We start from the raw sequence: 27769 nt of genomic DNA, 5'->3' as shown, positions 1-27769 counted from the left end.
AAAGATGGCTATACAGAAAAACAGAAATTCAAAATTGTCAAATTTGCCCATGAATTCCTGTTTCTTGTTTCATCAATGAGTGATGGACAAGAAGCTGTTGCTCAGTTTGATGTCCAACCCTTCATGTAAACTTTAGAATGAAGAAAAAATGAAACTTTTCTTGGTGTCTAGGCTCATACCTATGATTAGTAGGCTAGGTGGCAGATTTGGTGGGGTTGACCATGTCTAAAGGAAAAATGCTTCGCCTGATTAAAAAGGAAACACCGAAAAAAATTCTGAAAACACTATTAAAATCTTAAAATGCTTATAGCTTTCCTAAAAGTGAATCACTGTACCACCACCTCCAATGTAAATATAGCCCATAGTCTAGGTCAACTTAAATGTTTCATGCAATTTGGTGCATGTTTATCTTTTTTCTAAACATATTTAACAGCATAGAAGTATTGTTGACAAAATAAAAATAGGAAAATGCATGAGAAACATGTCTTATAATTTGACCCATAGGCCTAGGCTATAGCCTATCTGTGTAATAAGGGGGAGGGGGAGTTAGGTGAGGCAAATTAAAGCATTATTAGGATTAATACAAGTAAGCAAATTATTCTACAATTAAGTATACCTAAAACAAACACTAGCCTATAGAATTCTGAAACAACTTTAAAAATTCTTGAAATACCATTTCATCCTAATATCATTCCTGAAAGTCCTTCACTTTACCACAACCTACCCATCATTTTTCCTAGTGGGCAAACATATAGCCCAAACTATTTATTTACATATTTTTTCCATTTCTTCATTTTGTCAATGTTGCTTCTTTGTCATTAGACCTATTTAATCTACAGAATATTGATGACAAAGTGCAGAGAATATTTATAACCTTGACTAGATACTTACAGATAAGTAGAGGGGAGAGTATAAAATAAAGGTAACCAAGTATTCAAAATTTTGTAAAGTTATTTTTAGAGTTTAAATATATCATTTTTATTAGACCTAACTATAAATTAACACCAATAAAAATGTTATATATGTATTATTTTAACAGTGTGTCTTAACTACTTGACTACTGTATTATCAGCTCTGCAGTTTGATGCCACAGTTGAGTTCAAAATATAAATATTTGTATTACCAAGATGAGATTAAACTCACTGGACCACTATAGGCATGGCCATCATGTATGGCAAGAGGGGAGGGAGGCCCCCCCAATGTCTTTGGTTACTTGGTAAAATTAGGATAGTCATTAAAATTGTGGCACTTTACACCACAATTTTCCTGACACTGCTCAAATTCTTTTTTTGGTTCAAATAAGGACCACAAAAATACTGATATTTCATATACAGAAATTTTGAAATTGGTCAGTAAATACAGTAGTTTTACCAACTCCCACTGTGATTTTACAGATGCTGCCAAATTTTCTATTTGGTTAAATAAACAAAGTTATAATAGTGACATGATATATACCAAAATCTAAATATTGGTTGATGCAGTGGGTTTAAAAACTTGTGTAGTGTTTTTACATATTGTATTCAAAAAGGACATTATGCTAACTATTATTTGAAACATTTGCCATATGAAAATAGACTACACAGGCTAAGATTGCCAAGTCTTCAGCTCCAAAGGGATAGGGCAGACATTATTAACACATTCCATGCAATCAAAGGCATTGATAATATAAGTACATCACAGTTCTTCACATTTAATGACACTAACAGGACCCATTATCACCCACATAAATTATACCCCTTACTTTCAAAAAGGGAAATAGGCCAACATTCATTTTACAGCAGGGTGTGGAAGCCATGGAATGGCCTTCCACCTAAAACATTTCTAACAGATGCCATAAACAGATTCAAAACAAAACTAGCAGAAACACATTTTCAGAGTAAATCATTTATAGTATTATTTGTCAGTGTTTTTTGTAGTTCTTATTTTCTTAGATTTGTATGTGTGTATTATGTTGTCAGTATTATCATAAGTTCTTTTTATTATGTTTAGTGTGACAAACTTGAAAGCTTGCTGTATTTAGTATTAATAAATTAAAATAACATTGAAAAAAAATAGTCAGTAAAAATGACCAGCCAGTTAGTAACATCTCTCCCCCCCCCTCCCAAACATTTTGGCTAGCAACAACTCTGACTATGGGGGAAGTTGTACTGTTAGGTCTACTATTTTGTGCTCTTTCTAAATATTCTGCTCACTTACCTGAGAATACACCCCTTCTCTCCAACAGCTCCAGATACAACCCAAAAGATGTATTTTTCTGTTGTTTCACATTTTGTCATACATCCTGTCTACTTTGTTAGCTTTTTGATTGGATTCTTGAGCTGGTGAAACATTTTTGGCTGGCTATCAGTTCAACTCTCTAGATGGAAACACTAGCATTTGGGAAAATTCTTGAATACATTCCAAAATACTTATTTATATCAATTTTTAAGGTGTACCAATAAACTGAAAAAAATTGTTAAGTTTATGGATATATAGCCATTTGGTCCTCTTTGGGACAAAGTTAAGGTTTTGTGCCACAAGTTGACTGGGAGCTCTAATTTCCTTTGACACAGTGTTTTTAGTAACTCAGTAAAACACTAACAATTTTAATTTCTGTTCAAACTTGGCCTCTTCTGATCTTTTCAGACCATCAATTTGATACAGTTACCCCTGGGGAAAATAATATTAAACATCTGTGATGTATCTTCTGGGAAAAATTATAAAATTCTTTATTATTGTAGATAACTTAAAGCCTCTACAGTAGGGCTCTCTAGGGGTAAAGCTAGGGTTTTGAGCTTAATGGGGGGAATACAAAGAATGTGCCAACAAAAACATCTTGTGTGTCAACAAATAGACACTTAAAGTTTCAAGTTGTTTGTACTGTGTGCAGACACCTTGAAACTTTTTTTTGGATTGAAAGTTAAAAAAAAAACCTTACATGGAAGTACAGCTATTTTGCTTCACTGCACTTGCCTAATATATCTATGATAGTCTTTGTGTGATTTAGATACCTTAGTCTAACTTTGAGATCCCATCTGCAAGATTGAAGAGCATTCTTTAAGTTTGGGCTTCAGCTTAAAGTTTGTGCTAATCAGAAAGCAGGTCATATGCAGTTGAGGGTGGGAAGATGTTGTAAAGATAGATTTAATGGAAGCAGGAACTTCCTGCAAGGGTATGAAGAGGGAAGCTTTGAATAGATTAGGATGGAGGAGGAGCATACATAGCTGTGTTGGTCTCAGGCAACTTGGTGCTGTGGGGAGTTGTTAGTATTGGTTATAAAAAAAAAGCTTTGGCCCCAAAAATGATTACTCCTATAGCACTTCCATACCAAAGGGCCATGAAATGGAAATCAGCACTGCTTGTCTATAGAGTCTAGGCCCACATCCTTTAGTTTATCCCAATAACAAAAAGGGTGGATTTCTTCATCTAGCTTTAAATATATAAATAGATTGTATGTATCCTTTTAGTTTTGCAAGTCAGAAAAAAATTAACTGCAAATTTTATCCTTACCATTGTTTTTGTTTAAAAATATTTCATTTGAACATAGTCTATTATCACATGGTTTGTCCAAATGCCAAAAGATGAGAGGTATTTTTCTAACTTGGAAAGTAGTTGAGTCAAGTGAATGAAAGTTTCAGGTTTTTCCAGAATCTAAGTTGTGCCCTAGTAAGGCCTATTGAATTAAATATCTATACTGTGTCCTCCTCTAAAGGGTGCAAGGGGAGAGTCTCCATGCTTGGGATAATTTGTTTGTGTTTTCCTCCAACTCCCTCATGCTTTGTGGTGAGGAAACAAAAATTTACCCTTATCTTTTGCACCAATTAAGTAAGTTATCCCTAAGGCTTAAAACTGGAAACTTGATTGGTATTTAAGGAAAGGCATTATTTTCACGACCCCCCAATTTGTAACAAGTATGGAATGGGGCTCTTCTTAAGTATGGAGATAAGTGATAACCATATTTGGGACAGACCCTAATATGTCTTCTTGATGCAAAAATTAGCTATTTGAGAAAGATAATGGAGTAAAACTATTAAAACAAAAGAAAGAAGTACGAATGTCTAAAACAAGGATACAGACAAGTGCTGTCCATTTGTTTACAACATATCAAATGCTGATCACTCAAGAGGGATCACAATTTCAAAATGTCCTGCTTTTCTTGTATACTGCCCTGAAAGCTCAGGATTTTGCAAGTGAGTTATTATATCAGTGAAACTTTGCCAGTATCAAATCAGAAGGGAAAAACCTTGCAAGTGAGTTATTATATCAGTGAAACTTTGCCAGTATCAAATCAGAAGGGAAAAACCTTGAGAATAGAGCAATTCTTTTGAAATACTTCTATTGAAATAGTAAATATTTTTGAAATTCTTCTGAGCTGCTGTTAATATTAGTAAAAGGCTGATTTATATGCTTTTTGAACAAATGACAAGGGTTGGTGAGAGCCTCTTTCACTTTCTTAGCTTTTTGAAGCATAATCTTGTCCTTAATCTTTTTTCTCTTGAGTATCCAGCAGTATTCTGTTGACTCCTGGTAAACTTTTTTATGTTGGCTTTCTTTGATGGACTTTTGGATATTGCTTATCATGACAGCTGAAACTGTCCAGATTGAAGTGCAGGTGGTTTATGCATATGGATGGTCCTTCCACATGCAGTTGCAGCTGATGGCAAAAAATAGTCATTAACAAAAATATCATTAAATAGACAAATAATTGTTTTCTAAACACCTATAATTATCTTCAATGAGGGGATTGAAAGGGTATAAGTAACACAAAAAAATGGGAGATATCATTCAGAGTAACTAGAATGCCTGGATTATTCACCATCCCGCCTGAAGAAGCTTTGGTACGATAGGATTTCAGAGAGTAGAAAATCCCAAGATCAAGTTGCTGCAGTTTGTCTTATGTATGTGGAGATAAGGTTAACCTGGTTACATGGTTATCCTTTGCCCCCTGAGCAGCTTCAAATGATAAGTGAGATTTGTGATTATCTATAATAAGTAGGTGGAACTTATCTTTACTTTTCTGTACAATGAAGGCAAAGTAAGAAGAAACCCAATGAACATGGAAGTCATAATCCATTCACTGTCACTTCTGCAGGCGACAGTATCAGGTGAAGCCCCAAAAGTCATATTGAGTATTATCTTTTTCTTTGGGAAGATCAGAATTGGTGCAATTGAGTTTCCAGATGTTGAAATCAAATAGTTCGTGGTAACAAACTGTAATAAGGAGTGACCCGGCTCAATAGTAACCAAAACTCTAAAAAATTTAATTTTGGTATCAATAGCTACATCAAAAGAATCGTATTTTAATGCTGATTTTAAATATATAAGTCTCATCAAGTTTAGTCTTACCCATCAAAAGTTACGAGCCTGAGAAAATTTGCCTTATTTAAGAAAATAGGGGAAAACACCCCCTAAAAGTCATAGGATCTTAACGAAAATGACACCATCAGATTCAGTGTATCAGAGAACCCTACTGTAGAAGTTTCAAGCTCCTAGCTACAAAAATGTGGAATTTTGTATTTTTTGCCAGAAGACAAATCATGGGTGCATGTTTATTTGTTTGTTTTTTTTTTTTTTTTTTTCTTTTTCCCAGGGGACATCGTATCGACCAAGTGGTCCTAGAATGTCGCAAGAGGGCTCATTCTAACGGAAATGAAAAGCTCTAGTGCCCTTTTTAAGTGACCAAAAAAATTGGAGGGCATCTAGGCCCCCTCCCACGCTCATTTTTTCCCAAAGTCAGCTGATCAAAATTTTTAGATAGCCATTTTGTTCAGCATAGTCGAAAACCATAATAACTATGTCTTTGGGGATGACTTACTCCCCCACAATCCCTGGGGGAGGGGCTGCAAGTTACAAACTTTTACCAGTGTTTACATATAGTAATGGTTATTGGGAAGTGTACAGACGTTTTCAGGGGGATTTTATTTTGTTTGAGGGTGGGGCTGAGGAGAGGGGGCTATGTTGGAGGATTTTTCCTTGGAGGAATCTGTCATGGGGGAAGAAAAATTCAATGAAAAGGGCGCAGGATTTTCTAGCATTACTATAAGAAAACAATGAAAAATAAACATGAAAACTTTTTTCAAATGAAAGGAAGGAGTAGCATTGAAACTTAATACGAACAGATATTATTACGAATATGAGGGGTTCTAATAATACTTTAGCATAAAGAGCGAGGTATTTAGGAGGAGATAAATACCTCGCTCTTTATGCTAAAGTATTTTTAGTAATTTCAACTATTTATTCTACGGCCTTTCTGATACAGGGGTCATTCTTAAAGAATTGGGACAAAACTTACGATTTAGTGTAAAGAGCGAGGTATTAACGAGGGTACAAACCCCCTCGTATACATAATAAAAATATAAGGTTATGAAAGTTTGTTACGTAAGTTAATTCTTAAGTTACGTATATTTTTTACTGATAAAAACGTTCGTTAAAAATTAAAAGTTCTAGTTGCCTTTTTAAGTAACCGAAAAATTGGAGGGCAACTAGGCCTCCTTCTCCACCCCTTATTTCTCAAAATCGTCTGATCAAAACTAGGAGAAAGCCATTTAACCAAAAAAGAATTAATATACAAATTTCATTTTAATAATTTATGTGCGGAGAGCCAAAACCAAACACGCATTAGTTCAAAAACGTTCAGAAATTAAATAAAAAAAACTAATTTTTTTAGCTGAAAGTAAGGAGCGACATTAAAACTTAAAACGAACAGAAATTACTCCGTATATGAAATGGGTTGTCCCCTCCGCAATCCCTCGCTCTTTACGCTAAAGTTTGACTCTTTGTCACAATTCTACTTTTTAAAACAATTAAAAGCTTTAGCGTAAAGAGCGAGGGATTGCAGAGGGGACAACCCATTTCATATACGGAGTAAATTCTGTTCGTTTTAAGTTTTAATGTCGCTCCTTACTTTCAGCTAAAAAAATTAGTTTTTTTTTTATTTAATACAGCCAAGAATCATCACTGTCTGTTCTCTATCTGCAGAAGTTGCCCTTCCAACTTGACATATTCCTATCTTAACTTTCATCTTGCGTGGGTTTTGTATGGTGGTCATAGCAATCTCATCCATTACCCGGTTATAATACTGTGTAGCTTGGAGAAGAAGATGCTGAAATAGTAGCAGTTGAAATTGGTTGCACTAGAGAGGCTAGTTGCTTCAGGTTTTTTGAGTAAAAAGCCTTGATATTGTGACACATTCATAATACCCTTTCTTGTGTGCTCTTTTTTTGTGTGTGCCCACCTCCCAATCAGGCCACGTATAGTTTTAAGCTATATGGAAAAGTTTTTTGGTTTTTATGGCACTTGCCTGTTGGCCAAGTGCCTTATAGCAATCACAATTTCTGTTGGTTGGGTGCTTGGTCTGTCAGTCCTGGTTTTGCTAGCTTGGGCACTTCCAGATAAGCTAGGATGATGAAAGTTGGCAGGCATATCAGGGACCGTGTCAGAAGAAATTAGAAATAGTCGCTTCCACGATTAAACTATCTGGAGGGAGTGGAGGGATGGTTAATTCAGAAAAATTAGAAAAAATATTTGAAAAATGTCTCCTTGAAAGCCTGCATAGTGCAGTTGATATGGTGTTGGTATTCTATCCCAAAGGTCATAGGCTCAATGCCCGACAGAGACAATTTTTATAATTTAATTTTCTTGTTCTTCCATTTTTAGTATTAGTTTTTATTTTAATTTCAAAACCTTTTTTAAAATATTTGGCCTTAACTAACACTTCTACCAGAATATCAGATTGGATCACGTTTTATAGTGATTAAATCTGGAATTTACTATAGCGTGGGCCAGCAAGCATAGGAGGAGCTAAGTCAAACAACAGATTTAAAGCAATCAAAAATTATAGAAAAAGTATTCAGTTTCAGAGGCAGAAATCCTGCACAGTGGTGCTTATCACAATCCTAAAAAAACATCACCATGAAAACATTATGAAATGTTGGCTCTTCCAACCTTGTCACAAGTGTCACATGAGCTCTTGGCTCTTGTTCAGGTTTGCCCTTAGGCTATCTTGGCATGCCAAAGCGAAATAAACATGGCTACTTGATTTCTGTTGTTAGTTGTCACACATAGGACATGTCCTAAGAACCAATACTTGAGACAGTCGAAGTACAGAGCCAAACAGTGTCACTGAAATTACTTAATTTTAACCTATAATGGTAACAAGAATGCTTCTAACTCACCAACTCTATTTCAACAGAAACTAATGAATAAGGAAGAAAAAATAAATGATCACTTCAAAGTTTATATCTCCCTAAACAGTTCACAGAACTTCATAAAATATTTTTGATAGCGTACCTGAAATTTAGGATCCCTCCCCTCTAAGAAAAAAGGGTGACTTTCAATGTGTAACTTCTGCAGATGTCATGTAATATAAAGAACTCGTTCCTGAAGCAAAAACTTCATGTACTTAAAATAGCACTTTTGCAACTCTTGCCTGTCAGATGCTGTAAAAGTGTCCCAAAATGAAGTCAAACATAGTATATGCAGGAGAGCCATACTATTTTGTATTCAAGAATGGGCGTTTTGTTCCAGATTAAGTTGCAATGTAATCAGACTAGAATAAGCAATTCTAAGTTTGTGTTCAGCATTCTGAAGCAAAAGCTTTTGTTTACTCTTAATTGAAGACCCAGTTGGGAGACCAAAATATGTTAGTATAGTAGTGGGTGCCACCTCACTATCACCCAAAGGGACACTATCAGGCACATAACTACCAGCAATATCAAAGAAGAGGACTTAGAACTTCGCAGCATTCATACTTAGTCCTATTTGAAGATATCTATCAGATTGGTCATCAAAACTTCATTGAAGACCAGCTATTAACTAACATGGATTTAAAAGATCATTGTATAAGATCATATCATTGTTATAGGTAGGCCAATATGTGCAGGAAGAGATACATTTTTGTTGACAATCATTGATGTGATAGCTCCTTGCTATATTTCAACAAATACATAGAGCTCACTATCCAAAAGTACATTTCCCAACTTCAAACAAACTTTTAGATGCCTATACATATAATATAATGGCAAAATTGTATCAAAACTAGTACCACAGCTATGCAACTACAACATGGCTTTTCAGTGGATAAGGGATCTTTTCAGCAAAAGGCTTGTTGCTTATGAGTACCTTAAATTCAGTTCTATTTCGTCCAAACTCGATTGTATTCTTATCATGAGTTGACAACATGCGGAGTCAATTATGGTTTTCTTACTTCTGCTGTAGATACTTTCTTATTTGGATCTTTCACTGCTACTGAGTGAAAAGAGGAGACTTACCTCCGAGTTCTTTGTTAGACCTTAAAAGCCAAGAACAGACACTTGGTTCAACTTGTCCGGGTTCTTATCTACCTTGTTGAACATTTCTCTAATTTTCGGTGCTACATATACTCCAGTTAAATCTGAGGGAGTTTGGACCTCTTGAGGATTGTAAATCACAAACTTCAGCAATATTTTCTGGTTCTTTGCACACCTCGCCAACATTTTGCTATGTCAGTCACATTTTGCTCCTCTTCTACATGTCAAACACACCACTCATCATATCCAGATTCATCATACAGCGCTTTTTTGCTTCCAAAATTGTATCTTTTTCAAAGAACTGAACCCACAATTTGATAAGTGAGTCAGATTTTACACCAGTCTCCATCATGCGATATAAATAGCTCAGCACTATGTTAAGCAATAACTTGCACTCCATCAAACAGCCGAGAGAATGTCCGTTTCTAGTCCCAAGTTGATATCATAAAAACCAGACAATAATAAGCTAAGGAAGCGTAGTTTCTTGCTATTGTATCCGTGCAATTTAAGGGAGACACCGCTTAAGGGGGGATCACCACGTTGTCCCGACAGGTACAACGGCCCTTGCGACAGAAAACTCCCCTTTTCTGCTTGCTTATGAGTAAAATTGGAAAAATGATTCAAGAGTAATAATTAGTTCAAGTCAGGTACTATAATCCTTTTAAACCTTTTTCTTCACTGAGATTAGATTGTAAAACTTACTAATTCAATGACGTCCATAAAATAACAATGATAAAATAAATAAAAACAAGTTTTTTTTAACTGAAAGTTAAAGGAGCAGCATTAAAACATAAAATGAACAGAAATTATTACGTGTACGAGGAGGTTTGTCTCCCCCTCAATACCTCGCTCTTTACGCTAAAGTATTTTTAGTAATTTTAAAAGAGCTATTTATTATAATTTAACGGCCTTTGTGATTCAAGGGTCATTCTTAAAGAATCGGAACAAAATTCGAACTTTAGTGTAAAGAGTGAGGTATTGACGAGGGGGCGAACCCCTCATATACATAATAAAAATATATGAGTATACAAGTTCGTTATGTGAGTTAATTCGGAAGTTTCATATATTTATTACTGATAGAAACGTTCGTAAATAAAATTAAAGGTTCTAGTGGCCTTTTAAGTAATAAAGAAAATAGCTTAAAGTAAGGAAAGACATTAAAACTTGAAACGAACAGAAATTACTCCGTATACGAAAGGGGCTATCCCCTCCTCAACGCCCCGCTCTTTATGCTAAAGTTTTTTATTGTTTTAAACTGTAGAGTTGTGAGAAAGAGCCAAACCTTAGCGTAAAGAGTGGGGCGTTGAGGAGAGAACAGCCCCTTTCATATGCGGAGTAACTTCTGTTCGTTTTAAGTTAATGTCGCTCCTTACTTTCAATTAAAAAAAACTTCTTTTATTTAATTTCTGAACGTTTTAATTAATTCTGGTTTTCAGTTCAGCTCACCGTACATGAATAATTAAAACGAAATTTGCATATTAATTTTACTTTTTTTCCTAAATGGCTCATCAAAGTTTTGATCGGACAATTTTGTGAAAAGAAAGGCGGAGGAGGGGGCCTAGCTGGCTTTCAATTTTTTGGTTACTTAAAAAAACAACTAGAACTTTTAATTTAATTTAGGAACGTTTTTATTAGTAATAGATATACGTAACTTACAAATTAACTTACGTAACGAACATCTATATTCTTTTTTTTACGTGTATGATGGAGTTCGCACCTCGTCAATACCTCCCTCTTTACGCTAAAGTTTGAATTTTGTTTCAATTCTTTAAGAATGACCCCTGAACCACAATGGCCGTTTAAATAGAATAATTAGCTCTTTTGAAATTGCTAAAAGTACTTTTGCGTAAAGAGTGAGGTATTGACGAGGGGACAAATCCCCTCATATAGCCTACATAATAATTTCTGTTCGTTTTAAGTTTTAATGTTGCTCCTTACTTTCAGTTGAAAAAAACTTTTTTTTTAATTTAGACTCTGAACGTTGTTGAATTAATATAGGTTTTTATTTTGACTCACCGTACATAAATAATTAAAACAAAATTTGAATATTAATTTTCATTTTTTTTTTTTTTTGGCTAAATGGCTTTCTCAAAGTTTTGATCGGACGATTTTGGGGAAAAGGGGCGGGGGAGGTGGGCTAGTTGCCCGCTATTTTTTGGCTACTTATAAAGCCACTAGAATTTTTCATTGTATTTATAAACGTTTTTATTTGTAATAAATATACGTAGTTTGCAAATTAACTTACGTAGCGAATTTCTATATTCGTATAGTTTCATTACGTATATGGGGGGGGTTTACCTCCTCGTCAATACCTCGCTCTTTTGACCAAAGTTCGAAATTTATTCCAATTCTTAAAGAATGAACCCTGAATCACAAAGGCCGTTTAATTATAATAAATAGCTCTTTTAAAATTACTAAAAATACTTTAGCGTAAAGAGCGAGGTATTGACCGTTAAATTAGAATAAATATTTGCTCGTTTTAAGTTTTAATGTTGCTCCTTACTTTCAGTTGAAAAAGCTGTTCTTTATATTTAATTTCTCATTTTTTTTAATAATACTTAAAAAACCAGCGCCCCCTTCAGGAAAATTCCCTTCCCCATGATAAATTCCTCCATGGAGAGACCCTCTCACGTAACCCCCGACTATCCCCACCATAAAAAAATCCCTCCTGGAAACGTCAATATGCTTCGTATATAACCTATACTATATGTAAACAATGGGCAAAGCTTATAACTTGCAGCCCTTCCCCCTGGGAGATGGGGGAGTAAGTCGTTCTTAGAAGCAAATTTATTTTGTTTTCAACTATGCTGAACAAAGAAGCTATCTCAAAACTTTGATCCGGTGACTCTGGGAAAAAAGGGCGTGGGAGGGGGCCTAGTTGCCCTCTAATTTTTTGGTCACTTAAAAAGGACAGTAGAACTTTTAATTTCTGTTAGAATGAGCTCTCTCGCGATATTCTAGGAACACCGGGTTGATACGATCACCCCTGGGAAAAAAACAACAAAAACAAATAAGCACGCATCCGTGATCTTTTTTTTCTGGCAAAAAATATAAAATTCCACATTTTTACAGATAGGAGCTTGAAACCTCTACAGTAGGATTCTCTAATAAGCTGAATTGGATAGTGTGATTCTCATTAAGATTATATGACTTTTGGGGGGCGTTTCCCCCTTTTTCTCAACTAAGGCAAATTTTCTCAGGCTTTTAACTTTTGATGGGTAATACTATAACTTATATAATCAAAACCAGTATAAAAGTCCGATTTTTTTGATGAATATACTGGGATTAAAATTCCATTTTTAGAGTTTTGGTTACTATTGAGCTGGGTTGCTCCTTACTAAAGTTTGTTACCACGAACTGGTTGATCAGAAAATTGGAGGGCTTTAATGTCTTTTTCTTTTGTCCTTGCTTTCAGTTTAAAATTTTTTTTATTATTTAATTACTTAAAAAGGCCTTACTTCCAGTTAAAAAACTTGTTTTTTTTATATTTAATTTACTAAAAAGCACATTGGTAGACCTTTGCTATCATTTGCTGCTTGTTTTGTAGTTCAGACTTTTTTTTAATGAAGCTACAATCAAACAAAAATGGAAATTGAATGTTAGCTATGTGTCAAATACTATATTTGGGATTTATCTGTTATAGCGCCTATGTAACGCTCTTCATCCATTAAAGCACTATAGAATCGGTTTCTTCGTTGTTTTCTCTCAGCTTAGCGTTAGACAAGACAAAGAGAAGTGACAGAATAGACGGGAAATATGTAATTTGGGCTATATATTTGCACATTAGGGGAGGTGGAGGTAAAGTGTTTGGACATTGTGAAGTTAGGAAACAATTCTTGCCTAACAATATGTAGAATATTTGTACCTAACACATTTTGCATGTAGACCTGCTATACTTTAACCCCTTCCCCTGTAATGTGCAAATATGTAGCCCAAATTTGTTTCTAAAGTATTATATTTTCATCATATTTTGAGATATTTCGTTACAATTAGTCAGAGAAACATTTTCTAATTAGATGAAGAACTCAAAATAGGTGCTATAACAGATAAGTACCTTGAATCCAAAACAGGAGAAAAGTTTCATGGTTTTTCTTTGGAAATGTGAAAAAATTAGGCCTATTAAATTTACTTCTTCCCTGTTTTTGACCCATCCCCCTTCTCTCATAAGTTATGAGTGTGAACATCTACATCTCTAGTATTAACTCATAATGCTCACAAAGATAATAGTTTTGGTTCACTTTCACCTTCATTTCTTTCAATTCTTCAAAGATTCACCTTCTAAACTAACTATGGCATTAACAAAATGTTTCCCTTATTTTTATCAGTTTGCTTTACCTTCATTGAATGTTCTTTTATATGCAAGCTTAAGTTTATTTTGTTTTAAGCTGAATTCTCTTGAGTTTTCACGTTTTCCTATTTTTTTCTTTATTGTTTGCCATTTTTACTTGGCGACTGTAGACATTTTTTTACTAGGTATATTGAAAATGAAGAAAAAAAAAAAAAAAAAACTGCACAGCCAATTTTCACCAAATGAACAAGCTCGAATTTCAAAGTAGTTTCACAAGAAAAATTAAAAAGAGGTAGATTAACTGTATAAGGTAAGAATTATGCTGTTACTGCACCTTGTTGTTATATATGTAATTTACAATATCGTGATATTTAGTGAAGACCTAATTACTTTTATTTTTCAGGACTTAAGACTTTTTTGATGGTATTTTTCTTAAAAAACAGAGAGTACCCAAATTTGTTCCTGACATACCTTTTGAAAATGTCACTGGAATAAAACTTCTGAAACTAAAGAAGAAGCTGCTGTAAAGTTATTTATATTCAGATATGATGGAACCAATAAGCCATTCCAACACCTCTGCAACTAATGAGGGTAAGTTTAATATTTGTTTCATATAGCACTCTAATAGCTATAAACAGTATTTAGTGATATAAAACTGGTTGGTATACCTAGTAAATTGTAGGAACAAGCCAAATTAAAAGTTACAAGGACTGCCTCATGTGGAAGAAGAATTTAAAAATTCTCCATTGGTTTTTTCGCTATTCAACACCCTACGAGATTAGATTTCTTCATTTGAAGTTTAGGTTACCTTTGATGCGCAAAAGCAGATTTTAATTTTGGTCATTAAAACAATATATCTGTTAAGTTTTTGATTTGTAATGTGCTTCTTTGTCGAGGTCCATGGAAACTTAGAAAGTCTCTTGATTTTTAAAATTTTCTTTGCTCTTGTAAGGTATGTAGACAGGAATAATTAATAAACAGGAATTTATTCACTTGATTTTAACATCAGCTCAATATAATTCAAGATAGTTCTTTTGGGTGTCAATGCACTGCTGCTAACGTGATTTCCACTATTAAAAAACGAAACGCAAATTCTGGAAATTGTTTTATGTAATACAATTAATACTACGTTATTAAAGAGCTGGTTTTGTAATTAAAATAAAAAATGTAATTAAAAGTAATTGGTAATTGTAATTTAAAGAAATTTGTAATTAAAAGTAGTTGGTTTTGTAATTAAAAGTAAATAAAAGAGTTGATTTTGGCCTTCTGTATTGTGGCAAAATCCTTAGAATAAAGACATTTCAGAGTGATTTTCTAATTGTGGAATTGAAAAAAAATCCACCGGGTTTAAATGAGGGCTAGACGGAGGCTATGGTAAAGTTAAGACCCACTATCGCGGTCAGGACATGTTTTGTGGATGAAGAATCACAGATTGCTAAAGATTATCCTTGTCGACCGACTATTCAGGGCCAACTGAAAAGCCAACTGTCTTTGAATGGGGTGAGAGGATGTCGTAAGGAAGGATTTGATGGAAACTTCTTGGGAGATGTAAAGAGGGAGGTTTGGAATAAATTGGGATGAAGGAATAGTTGTTGGCCTCAGAAGATTTAGTACTGCAAAGAGTATTCCTGGCCAGGTACACTGCCACATAAGTTGCGATGTGGCTCATAGTGTTGCCGTGGTAGGGTTTCTATTGACTGTCAAAAACTTTCTATTTACCATCTCAAGTTTTTCAGGAAAGACAATGAACAGGGTCTTCACCATAGGATTCACTATTCTTTCCTTCATGAAGCACAGATACCCTCTTTTTATGCCACTTCAAGCCCTGGTCATGGGTGTGAAGGATGTATGGGAAGGCCCGTGTTTCATTGTCTGTCATTATGTTGTTAAAAAGTTTTCTTAACCTTCCAAAAATTCTTCCAGTGCACAATGCAGGTCCACTTGTTTTTTATGTCCGTCACTCATTGCCTTGGCACCAATTTTGCGTGGCACCAAAATTCTCATGTTGAGATTGTTGGCTATAGTGTTGTGTACAGATGACACACTATAGTGTTGCGTACAGATGTACAGATGCATGATCCTATGTTAAGTTCTTGTGCCACTAATTGTAGACTGAATCAATACTTGTACTACAAGAATTCTTTTTCGTCCAAAGACCTTGTCCAAAAGGATCCCTCTCCACCTATTCCAGAGAAGATGGTCTCCCACCCATCTTTGAAGTGCCTCTGTCAACAACAAAAAAAGGTTTTTTCTTCGTATTGTCTCTTTAGTCCCACCCAATCAAGATAAAAGCATTTGAAGTAGCTTCCACAAGAGAACATATAGTGTTATCCCATATTGGGGCCCAACCTTCCACTCTGTTTTTATGGCACTTGGTATGTACCAAGTGACATATAGCGATCACAAATTCTATCAGTCGGTCTGTCTGTCCCGGTTTTCCACTTTAGGCACTTCCAGGTAAGCTAGGACGGTGAAATTTGGCAGGTGTATCAGGAAACAGACCAGATTAAATTAAAAATTGTCGCTTCCCCGATTCGACCATCTGAGGGGGAGTGGGGGGACGGTTAAATCGGAAAAATTAGAAAAAATGAGGTATTTTTAACTTACGAACGGGTGATCGGATCTTAATGAAATTTGATGTTTGGAAGGATATCGTGTCTCAGAGCTGTTATTTTAAATTCCGACCGGATCCGGTGAAATTGAGGGGAGTTGGGAGGGTGGGGACCTAAAATCTTGGAAAACGCTTAGAGTGGAAGGATCGGGATGAAATTTGGTGGGAAAAATAAGTACAAGTCCTAGATACGTGATTGACATAACCGAAACGGATCCGCTGACTTTGGGGGAGTTGGGGGGAGGGTCAATTCTGAAAAATTAGAAAAATGATTTGTTTTTAACTTATGAAGGAGTGATCGGATCTTAATGAAATTTGACGTTTGGAAGGATATCGTGTCTCAAGAGCTCTTATTTGAAATCCCGACTGGATCCGGTGATATTGGGGGGGGGGCCTAAGATCTTAGAAAACGCTTAGAGTGGAGGGATCGGGATGAAACTTGGTGGGAAAAATAATCACAAGTCCTAGATACGTGATTTATATAACCAGAACGGATCCGCTCTCTCTGGGGGAGTTGGGGGGGAGGGTTAATTCTGAAAATTTAGAAAAAATTAGGTACTTTTAACTTACGAAGGAGTGATCGGATCTTAATGAAATATGATGTTTAGAAGGATATCGTGTCTCAGAGCTCTTATTTTAAATCCCGACCAGATCCGGTGACATTGGGGGGAGTTGGGGAAGAACCTAAAATCTTGGTAAACGCTTAGAGTGGAGGGATCGGGATGAAACTTGGTGGTAAAAATAAGCACGACCGGATCCGCTCTCTTTGGTTGAGTGGGGGGGGGGGGGTAATTCGGAAAAATTAGAAAAAATGAGGTACTTGTAACTTACGGACGGGTGATCAGATCTTTTTGAAATTTCATATTTAGAAGGATCTTGTGCTTTAGAATCTTATTCTAAATCCCGATCAGATCCGGTGACATTGGGGGGGGGGGGGGGGTGCGTGGGAAACCGGAATTCATGGAAAACGTGAAAATTGAGGTATCTTTATCTTACGAATGGGTGATTGGATCTTAATGAAACTTGATATATAGGATCCGGGAACATAGAGGGTTGGAGGAAGGAATTTAAAACTCTCATTGTAAATCCCGACCAGATCCGGTGACATTGAAGGGAGTTGGAGGGGGAAGCCGGAATTCTTGGAAAATGTGAAATCGAGGTATCTTATAAATAGGTGATTGGATCTCAATAAAATTTGATATATAGGAGAATCTTTTATCTCAGATGTTCTATTTTCAATTCGAATCGGATCTGAGGACATAGAGGGTTGAAGGGGGGAAACAGAAATCTTGGAAACTGGAAATCTTGGAAAACGCTTAGAGTGGAGAGATCGGGATGAAACTTGATAGTAAGAATAAGAACAAGTTATATATACGAGATTAACATAATTAGAACGGATCCGTTCTCTTTGAAGGAGCTGGGGGGTGTTAAGTTGGAAAAATTAGAAAAATTGAGGTATTTTTAACTTAAGAACTGGTGACCGGATCTTGATGAAATTTGATATTTAATAGGAACTTATGTCTCTGAGCTCTTATTTCAAATCCCGACCAGATCTGTTGACATTGGGGGAGTTGGAGGAGGAAACCGGAAATCTTGGAAAATGCTTAGAGTGGAGAAATCGGGATGAAACTTGGTGGGTAGAATAAGCAAATGTCGTAGATACGTGATTGATAACCGTACTGGATCCGCTCTCTTTTGGGAAGTTAGGGGTTGGGGTTCAGTGCTTTGGCGAGTTTGGTGCTTCTGGACGTGCTAGGACGATGAAAATTGTTAGGCGTGTCAGGGAGCTGAACAAATTGACTTGATAAAGTCGTTTTCCCCGATTCGACCATCTGGGGGGCTGAAGGGAGAGGAAAAATTAGAAACAAAATGAGGTATTTATAACTTACGAGTGGGTGATCGGATCTTAATGAATTTTTATATTTAGAAGGACTTCGTGACTCAGAGCTCTTATTTTAAATCCCGACTGGCAGTAAGCCTCTGATTTTCCTTTTAAATCAATCTATTGATTGTTGAAATTTTGCTAGAGCTCATACCACATGAGCTCTTGGCTCTTCCGGCCTCGTCACAAGTGTCATATGAGCTCTTAGCTCTTGTTCTAGTTTTTTGTTTTTTTTTTAGAACTCGAAGACAGATTGCCCAGTGATACTGAAGAGAGCTTTGGAAGTGAAAAATCTGTTTTATCACCGAAGGAGAAAGATATTCCTACACTTGATAGTCCTACCACATCTACACAACCTGAACTTGAGTGTGATTCCTTTCAGTTGGATTTAGCAAGTAACCATGAAACAGGTATAATATCGAACCTATAAAGTATTAGAGAATATCAATTAGATATGTTGGCTCGATGCCTGTGGCTTAGTCCTTAATCTTATTAAAAGAACTATATTTTGAAGTTTATAGCCATAATATCCCCTGAGATTGGACCTAAGGAAGAATCATAAAACAAAGGCTCTTAAATGCTTTTTGTGTTTTACCAGCCAACCCAGCTAAAGTTGCAAAATATAATCCTTTTTTGTAATTTGTTCTTTTTTGTTCTTTTTTGTTCTTTTTTTGTTCTTTTTTTGTTCTGTAATTTGTTCTTTTTTGTTCTAATAAAAATTGTCTGTCATAGACAGCGCAACAGTGCTACCTAAGTAAAGAGCGATGTTGGCACAATGTATTTTTTATTTTTAAATTTATTATTTTTCTTTTGTAGGCCAGGCCACTTTGTATAGAAGGAGTTGTCGTAGAAACTTAGAAAGGGCTTTCGATTGGAAATTGAAAGGGCTAGTACCCTTTTTAACAGTCGAAAGAGATTGGAAGGCAACCATACCCCCTCCTACGTCTATCATTTCCACAAACACATCTAATCAAAATTTTAAGCTATTCATTCTGTTAAAATTGTGTCTTTGAGGCTGATACCCCCCCCCCCCTCAGCCCTCAGGACAAGGGTTATAAGTTATGCTCTAGGGGTGTATAAGGTTTTTATAGAAAGGGTGGTCGTAATAACTTCGGAGGGGGCTTACCAGATTGGTAATCAGAAGTTCTAGTGGTATTTTCAAGAGTTCACATGATCAGATGGCAGCAACCCCCCCCCCCACACGTCCTATTTTCCCGAAATGTATCTGATAATCGAAATAGATTTTGAAATAGCTGTTTGTTCTAAAACAGTCTAAAGATCTTAGGCAGTGCAATAGCGGTGCCTAAATAAAGAGTGATGTGGGCACAATGTATTATTTTTTGGTGGTGGGGGGAGGTAGATCAGGACACTTCGCACGGAAGGACTTGTCATAGAAACTTCGAAAGGGGCTCATTCGTTTGGAAACTGAAAGGGCTAGGGTCTTTTTTACCAGTTGAAAGTGCTTGGAGGGCAACCAGCCCTCCTCCCCTCATGCCCATCATTGCCCCAAAGACATCCAGTTTTCTCCGAGTAGTTAAAAACTCTAGAAATTACACATCCATTTTGATCAGAGTAGTTGAAAGGTCTGGAAATTATGTCTTTTAGGATGACAACCCCCCTCCTCACAGCCCTCAGGGAAAAGGTTGCAAGTTGTACTTAGGGGGCACATAAGGTTTTTTTTATAGAAAGGGTGGTCGTATAAACTTCGAAGGTGGTTCATTGGACTGATTATCAGAAGTTCTAATGCCCTTTTTAAAAATCGAAGTCATTGGAGGGCAGCTATCCCCCTTTTTTTGATTTTAGACCATGGCACTTCGTATTGAAGTTGACTTAGAAACTTCAAAAGGAGCTCAATTGATTGGAAATTGCAACGTCTAGTGTCCTTTTTAAGTCTAAAGGGATTGGAGGGCAACCAGTGATTATTTTGAAGATGACAAAATCCCTCCCCCCACAGCCCTCAGGGTAAGGTTGTAGCTTATGCCCCAGGTTAATATGAGGTTTTATGAAAACGATGGTCGTATAAACTTCGGAGGGGGTTCATTGGATTGGAAATCAGTAGTTCTAATGCGTCTCTTAAAATTCAAAGTTTTTGAAGGGCAACACCCCCTCCTTGCAGCCTATTTTCTCCAAATGCATCCGATAGAAATTTTAAGATAGTCATTTGTTCAAAAACGGTCCAAAGGTCTCATAACAAGGCCTTTGGGTTAATACAACCCCCAAGAGTCTGGGAAAGGGTTGTAAGTGATGCCCCTGGGATTTATAAGCTTTTTATGAAAGGGTTGGTTTTGTGAACTTTGGAGGAAGCTCATTTTATTGGAAATTTTAAATTTTAGTTCCATTTTAAGAGCTAAAAGTGATGGAGGGCAACTAGCCCCCTTTGACACCCTCTTTTCCCCAAACGTACCTGATAAAAATTTTGAAGTATTTGTTTTGTTCACAATAGTTCAAAGAGCATATAAAACTTCCTTCAGGGTGGACACAACCCTCCTGAGTCCAGGGGCAAGGGTTGTAAGAGTCAAAAGTAGATGTAGGGCAACCAGCCCCTCTCCCACATGCCTATCTTTTCCCAAAACACATCTGATCAAAATTTTAAGAGAACTATTTTGTTCAACATTGTTGGAAATTCCAGTAATTAAGTCTTAGGGGATGTAAACCTCCCCAAAGTCCCCAGGCTAAGGGCTGTAAGTTTAGGCAATTCGTTCATTGTTTACGTATAGGATATGTTATTGAGAAAGGTATGCATGTTTGAACTTTATTTTCCGAAAATTCGAAGGGAAATCAGGTAAGCCTTTTTGAGACTGTTGAGGGAAGAGTTGAAATCACAATACGTTATGTATATATGGATTGTCAAAAGGGTGTAACTCATGAATGACTGGGTATATTAGTTTGGAACTTTGGTAGATCATAAGGTAGATGATCAAAAAAAAAATATTTGCTTGCTACAACTGCTGCTGTCACTATCACTACTACTGTTGCTACCGCTTCCACATTATTCCATTTACAATACTAAGGGAAATTTGAACTAAATCAAAAGAGGCTCTGTGCATGCACATTGTCAAAAGAGTGTATAACAGGAGTTGACTTGGTTATTAAGTTTGAACTTTCAAAGAATGTTAAAAGGGGAAAATTATCTGACCAAAGGTAATATGTGGGTACTACTGCTAATACTTCTGTCACTGCTACATTTACTACTACTACTACTTCTATTGCAATTACTTGTAAAGGCGATACGTTAATGCTGCTGCTGCGACTAGTGCTACCGCTGTTACTATAAATACTTCTACTGTACAAAAACTCCTACTCTGACTACTATTACAACTATGCATAAGGGTATGAAAGTTATATTTTCAAGGAATTTTTTGGGGTGATGAACTTAATCACTACCCCTTGTCTGTATGTAGGTTGTGAAAAGGGCGTAACAGCAACATCTTAGGAATAGTTTGGTGTATGAAGTTGGAACTAACCGTGCTTGTTATGGGGAATGCTGAACTAACCAAAATAAAATATTTGCTTCCTATTCCTATTGCGTCTACTAATACTACTATTACTGCTACTATTATTACTACTTCTACAACTACTACTGTTACTAAAGCTAAGGTCACTGCTACTAATTCTACTGCTACCAAAACTAAGGGTATTAAGGCGGAAAATTTAGGAAATATTGGAACTTTATGGACGTAAATCGAAACACACTATGCACACACAGGTTATTAAGATGACATATCAGAAATACTTCCGTTTACGGTATTATGGTGTCATGGTATAATATAACGGTTCATGGTATTAAGTATAAAGCTTCAGCGTATGTTGATGAGGGTGTTGAAGAAACTAAAAGTTCTATGTGCACACTGCTACCAATTGTACTACTACTATTGCTACTACGCAAGCTAAGGGTATTAAGGTGAAACTTTCAAGGAATATTTAGGTGGATGTTGAACTAAATCAAATTGCTTTGGTGCCATTTGTAAGAGCCAAAATATATTGGAAGGCAAGCAGCACTCCTTCCAAGCCAATTTATTTTCCAAACACATTTCCAAATAGCAAATTTGCAATTATATTGACTAGTTGCAAATATTCGAAAAAAATTCAACAGTCATTTTCTTCAGCATAATAGAACGGTTCAGTAACTACGTCTCTATGGATATTGGGTACGTTAACCCCCCGTAACTATCTAATCGGCCCATTATGATTTAAAACTAAATTAAAAGTTACCGCGCATATGGTTGCCAATTAGACACCTGAGCAATATGTCGATAATGAATGCAGGTGTTAAGTTGAAACTTTCTGGGCTACTACTATTACTACTTCTGCTCTTACAAGTTAAATAAATGAAAAGGTTGTAAGTATATCCAAAATTTTCCAGAGCATAGAAATAATTTTTTGTGAATAATATTGTTTTATTTTTCAGGTCAACGTGAAGAGGTATTAAATTAAACAATACTTTATGTGTCAGGATTAAACATTGATGAAAAAGTTTCTCCGACATACAAAGAACAAGCTACAATGGATTCTTATACAAAAATCTTGAAAAATTGTTTCAACGAAAAAGATTGTGTCAATAAAAAAAGAACAGAAATTTGATTTAAAAACTTTCAACAATTCAAGTTTTTTAAAGGATAGTAAAAAAAAAGGTAAAGAATACGGCATTAGACTTTACAGTCCTTACCGGCGGTGCTGATCTCCGTTTCTTGGCCCTTCAGCCAGGAAGTGAAATGGGGGGTTGGGGGCCAGCCATCCTGTGCTTTCGCACACCCTTCCTGTTTTCTTCCCAGATTTCTCCAGGTACCCATTTAGAGCTGGGTCGACTCTGGCTAAGCTTACAGAGTTACGCCACTGACTCCCGTCCCAAACCGAAGAATTGGGTACACCGGCATTCGAACCCGCGTCCTCTCAGACAAGGGATCTCGAATCCAGCGCACCAACCCACTCGGCCAGGACGGCTCTATTAAAGTATTTATACAACAACAAAAAAACGACATTACTATATGTTTAATTTCTTCTGTGGCCTCCATTACAGCCTTTTATTGGTTGTACTGTTTGCTTTCTTAATAGTCTTTGTTGACTATTTGTTAATAGTAAAAAGGATAGTAAAGAGCTCCATTAAACCAAAAATGAGCAGAAATAAAGTCAAATAATCTTCCAAGCGTAAAACTACCACATATCACCATCAATAAATAAATTAAATCCAAACGAACAGAATTTACAATAAATAACCGAGTCAAACTCAAGATGAGCAAAAATTAACATGAGTAGTGCAGACAACCCCCCATGCCTTCTCAAGACCAGAATATAATTTGCACTTGAGTGAAAAAAAATGACAGTGGATTGTCAGTTTACTATACATATATGGATATTTATTCCTTAAAGTTTCAAGAATTTTTGTTTATTAAGGTCGAAAAAGCGAAAACATTTGAAATATATTTTGCTATACATTTTAAATTATACATTAGTTTGTCAAAGAATAGTAAAGAGCTTCAATGCTTCATTAAACCAAAAATAAAAAGATATAAAGTCAAATGATCTCCCAAGTGTAAAACTACCACAAATTACCATCAATAAGTAAATGAAACCCAAAACGAATAGAAATTACAATAAATAACCGATTCAAACTCAAAACGAGCAAGAATTAACAAGAGTAGTCCTGACTACCCCCATGCCTTCTCAAGACTCGTAAAGAATTTGCACTTCAATGAAAAACGAAAAAACAAAAGACCGTGGATTGTCAGTTTAGTATACATATACAGACATTTAATCCTTAAACTTTCAAGAAGTTTTTATTTATTAAAGTCAAAAAAGTGATAACATTTAAAATGTATATATAAAAAATTAAAGCACCTTTAATTAAAGCACCTTTTCCAGTATTGCTTCTTATCTGATGTTATATTTAGAATATCGCATCGCTAATTGAACAACTAAATTTCAATTACTTATTTAAATAACTTGAAATAGGAATTTCGCTTACGATATTTTATACAGTAAAATTTGTTTATATAAATTATTTGTCTATATTATTTTTTCGATTGTTTGGTAAATGACGACTTATACTTATTGACGACATGACTGCCTGTCCATGGATTATTCTTTATGGTTGATTGTGTATGGCTATGCTGTTTGACCTATGTGATTGTATGGATGAGTAGGGTTAAGGCCTCATTCAAGTGCTGGTCTATATTACTCACTAATTTAGGAAAACAGTCTTCCTTTTCTCCTTCTGTCTCTTTTTTTTTTTTTTTTCTTTGTGCTGTTGCATTGGTGATTTCTCTTTTCATGATATAGAATGTACAAGCAGCACATGTAACACTTAGAAACCAGTGCTGCGCTTTCGATAAGCGATAATTGATAATTATCGATAATTCGATAATTAATTATCGATATCGATAATTAGCGATAATTCGATAATTGAGCCCAGAGTATAAATATAGCTAGAGCAGAGTATAAACCAACAGATATATAGCAGATATATCTAAAACGGATGGAATATAGCTATAACATTATTGAGTCCAGAGCCATTATTACAAACAACCTTGGGTCTTTAATATCTCATTTAAAGGTAAAACCTCTTTCCAGCAGTATTTTTTAAGGAAGTAGTTTCTCAATTTTTAGGAATGATCCATTTGTACTAAAAGTACTAATAAAGCAAGTAGTCGAATATACTGGAAAGTTTTCAGCTATTCAGTAAAACCATACCTCATACAGCATGGGATAATTTCTCTCAATGTTGAGTCAAATGACCTCCCGCCTTAAAAAACTGCGGCCAAATTGGTATCATTTTGTATTTTCAAACTTTTACTTAACAACCTCTGGAGGAAGTTCCCCCTCCCTCCCGCCAAAGAGTGTTGGACCACCTATGGAATAAAACAAACTACATATCCGTTTAGGTTTCCATTACTTAAAAATGTGTAATAAATCAGCCTTCTACCTTGACTGGGAGAGGGAGAATCAAATCATATTATTTCTCTGAAAAAGAACTAAAAAAGGGATTCTGCGTAGCAATGGCAGAAAACTATGACCTCTAGGTGAATTAGTTTTACCATGCCCCCCTCCATGTTAAACAGCAATGATGAATCTCCTTACTTTGAATTTGAATCCTTAGGATAATAAATGTCTATTGATTAAAATTATTAAACTTATCTCTTCGCAACTGAATGCTTATTTAGTAGCAAGAAGGACAAGACACATTAGTACCGAGTCACCTTGTGCTCCAGTATATTCAGAGCCTCACTCTTCTATGATTTTCTTTAAATCTATTTTAGCATTCCTTTTTACCTATGGTTGGCCCCCATCCCCCCATTGCACTTCCTGGCTGAAGGGCCAAGAAACGGAGATCAGCACCTAAGCTAGATCATTTTCCTGCAATATACTTAAAGACAAAAATTTTGCTAAAATTTATATTTTGTTCACTTTTACATAAATTCATCTGATTATTAACTATTTTACGGATTTTCTATGGGTTATTGCTATATTATGTTTATAAGGAGAAGTGTATTCATGTTGATATTGTTCGATAGTTGTATTTGCAAAACTGACTAATTAGGACTTATGCTAGCAATGAAAAATATGATTTTACGACAAGCTTACGGTTGGAAAATCCAAAGCCAAATTGGCAGCCATGACAAGACAAAGAGAGAAATTTCAAGAAAAAAGAAACACAGGTCTAGGGCTAGTAGAAGGAAAAAAACGACGGATATTTCGCCTGTGTAAAACCAGGCTTCTTCGGGGCGAAATATAGGAAAAGAATATGACTTTTTACTTTACAGTCCTTACCGGTGGCGGTGATCTCTGTTTTATGGATGTTCAGCCAGGTAGTGCAATGGGGTGGGGGGCAGCCATCCTGTGCATCCGCACACCCTTGCTGTTCACCTCCTCCAGATTTCTCCATGTAAATATTTAGAGCTGGGTATGCTCTGACATAACTTACAGAGTCACGCCACTTGCACCCGTTCCGAACCAAATAACCAACGACACCAGGACTCGAACCCTCGTCCTCACAGACAAAGGATTTCAAGTATAGCATGCCAACCACTCTTGCCAAAGAAATATAGTAGAGGCAATTAAAATAGAAAAAACAAAATGCAAAGTTAATCTATAAAATCTATAGTTAAAATATTTAAAAAAATTCAAAAATTTGGATTTTTTTCTCTTTTTTTTGCTTGAATGGAAAAATTTGTTTGTACTTGTGCTCATAAATGGGAAAACAAAAGGGAGCTAGAATTCCTGTCAACTGGGTGTTGCCAGGACTGTAAAATAGTAAATACTCGATAATGTAAACTGCAGCATTTTCGTCTATTTGGGTTTTCAACTAAGAAAGCCAAAAAACACAACCTTATATCTACTTTATTCATGTACTAAAGAGATTTATCACCTACATGGTTACTTTGCTAATAGAACTATGGGAAACTAATAAAAAAAAGAGGAACAGTTATAATTCTCATTGTTGACGATTGATGAGACTCAAGAGACTAATTCCCCTTGTTTTAGGTATGAAGATGGACCCGCTGTTGGGTAATGCTGATTTACTACTAGAATTCGAAATGTCTCTTATAACTGACTATGCCAACACAACCGTTAAGGAAGACCTGGACCCACTTTGTAAATCTATGGAAGACATGACAAGTAACGAGGAGGGAGTGCTGCAAGCCGTGACAACGAAAAAACACGAGTGTATTATCTGCAAAAAAATGTTTTCTCATAACTCTCGACTAATTGAGCATATTAGAACACATACTGGAGAGAAGCCCTATGTATGTGAGGTTTGTGAGTGGAGTTTTACTAACAGACAGAATTTGGCTAGACATATGGAAATTCACACTGGCGATAAAGCGTTCAAATGCCGATTGTGCAAGATGAGTTTCACTCAAAAGCGGCTCTTGACTACTCACAGTGTAATCCATAACGTAGAAAAGTCGTACAAGTGTCCATTATGCAAGAAGAGTTTTGTTCGAAAGAGTTATTTGAATGCTCATATGAAAACTCACACTGGGGAACGGGCTTATGTGTGTCAAGTGTGCAAAAAGGGATTCCGTCGTCGACAGACTTTGACTGATCATAGTATAACTCATACCGAAGAAAAACCGCATGAATGTGAGTTCTGTAAAAAGAGCTTTGCTCGAAGAACGTATTTGGCCCGTCATATGAAAACTCATATGCGGAAAAATATACAAGTTCAAATCAACGAATCGACGAACTAACCCAGTCTGAGGAAAACACCCTTTTATATCAACCAGAGGGTAATTTTGACTCAATCTGATGATGGGTCCTATTTGCTTTCGGTTCAGATTGACTATCCTGTATTTAGGGGCTGAATTCAAATATTCTATGACATTAAGAAATTGAGCTTCGTTCTTAGTAAGATCTTTTTGCAAGACAGGATATGAATGACCTGCTCTTGTGCTTGATAAATGTTTATGCTAGAATTTTAATGTTGCTGTCACATTTGTAGGCTAGAATCTGTTGTGAGGTTTAATTTTGCTTTTTTTTTACAAGTTTATATAAATGTAAGTATAAGTCACCATGAATTCGGGAGGGCTTAGGGTGTAGCATCCTCCCAGATCTGCCATTCGTTATAATCATGTGAAGGAATCTATTTTAAATGCTTGAATCATTAGGATGAAGCATGTTTTGCAGTGAGGAAAGACCGTTTTGATATGAAACCAAGTGCACTCATAAATAAAACTTTTTTTTACTTATAATTTGTGTCTATATAAAAAAAATTTCACACCAGA

At 35.8% G+C, this 27769-nt stretch overlaps 1 protein-coding gene across 1 annotated transcript; it reads left to right on the top strand.

The window, feature by feature from the left end:
* On the top strand, positions 1–27736 carry LOC136027991 (zinc finger protein 184-like). Its single transcript, XM_065705509.1, has 4 exons — positions 1–125; positions 13958–14145; positions 18287–18457; positions 26526–27736. Exons 2-4 carry the CDS (start codon positions 14100–14102, stop codon positions 27233–27235), a joined length of 927 nt encoding a protein of 308 aa, XP_065561581.1. The 5' UTR covers positions 1–125; positions 13958–14099; the 3' UTR covers positions 27236–27736.
* Positions 27737–27769: the final 33 nt, after the last annotated feature.

This window comes from Artemia franciscana, chromosome 6, assembly GCF_032884065.1.
Source record: "Artemia franciscana chromosome 6, ASM3288406v1, whole genome shotgun sequence".
NCBI classification, from domain to species: domain Eukaryota; kingdom Metazoa; phylum Arthropoda; class Branchiopoda; order Anostraca; family Artemiidae; genus Artemia; species Artemia franciscana.
Note: the sequence above shows the minus strand (reverse complement) of the source record. Positions and strands in the feature narration are given on the sequence as shown.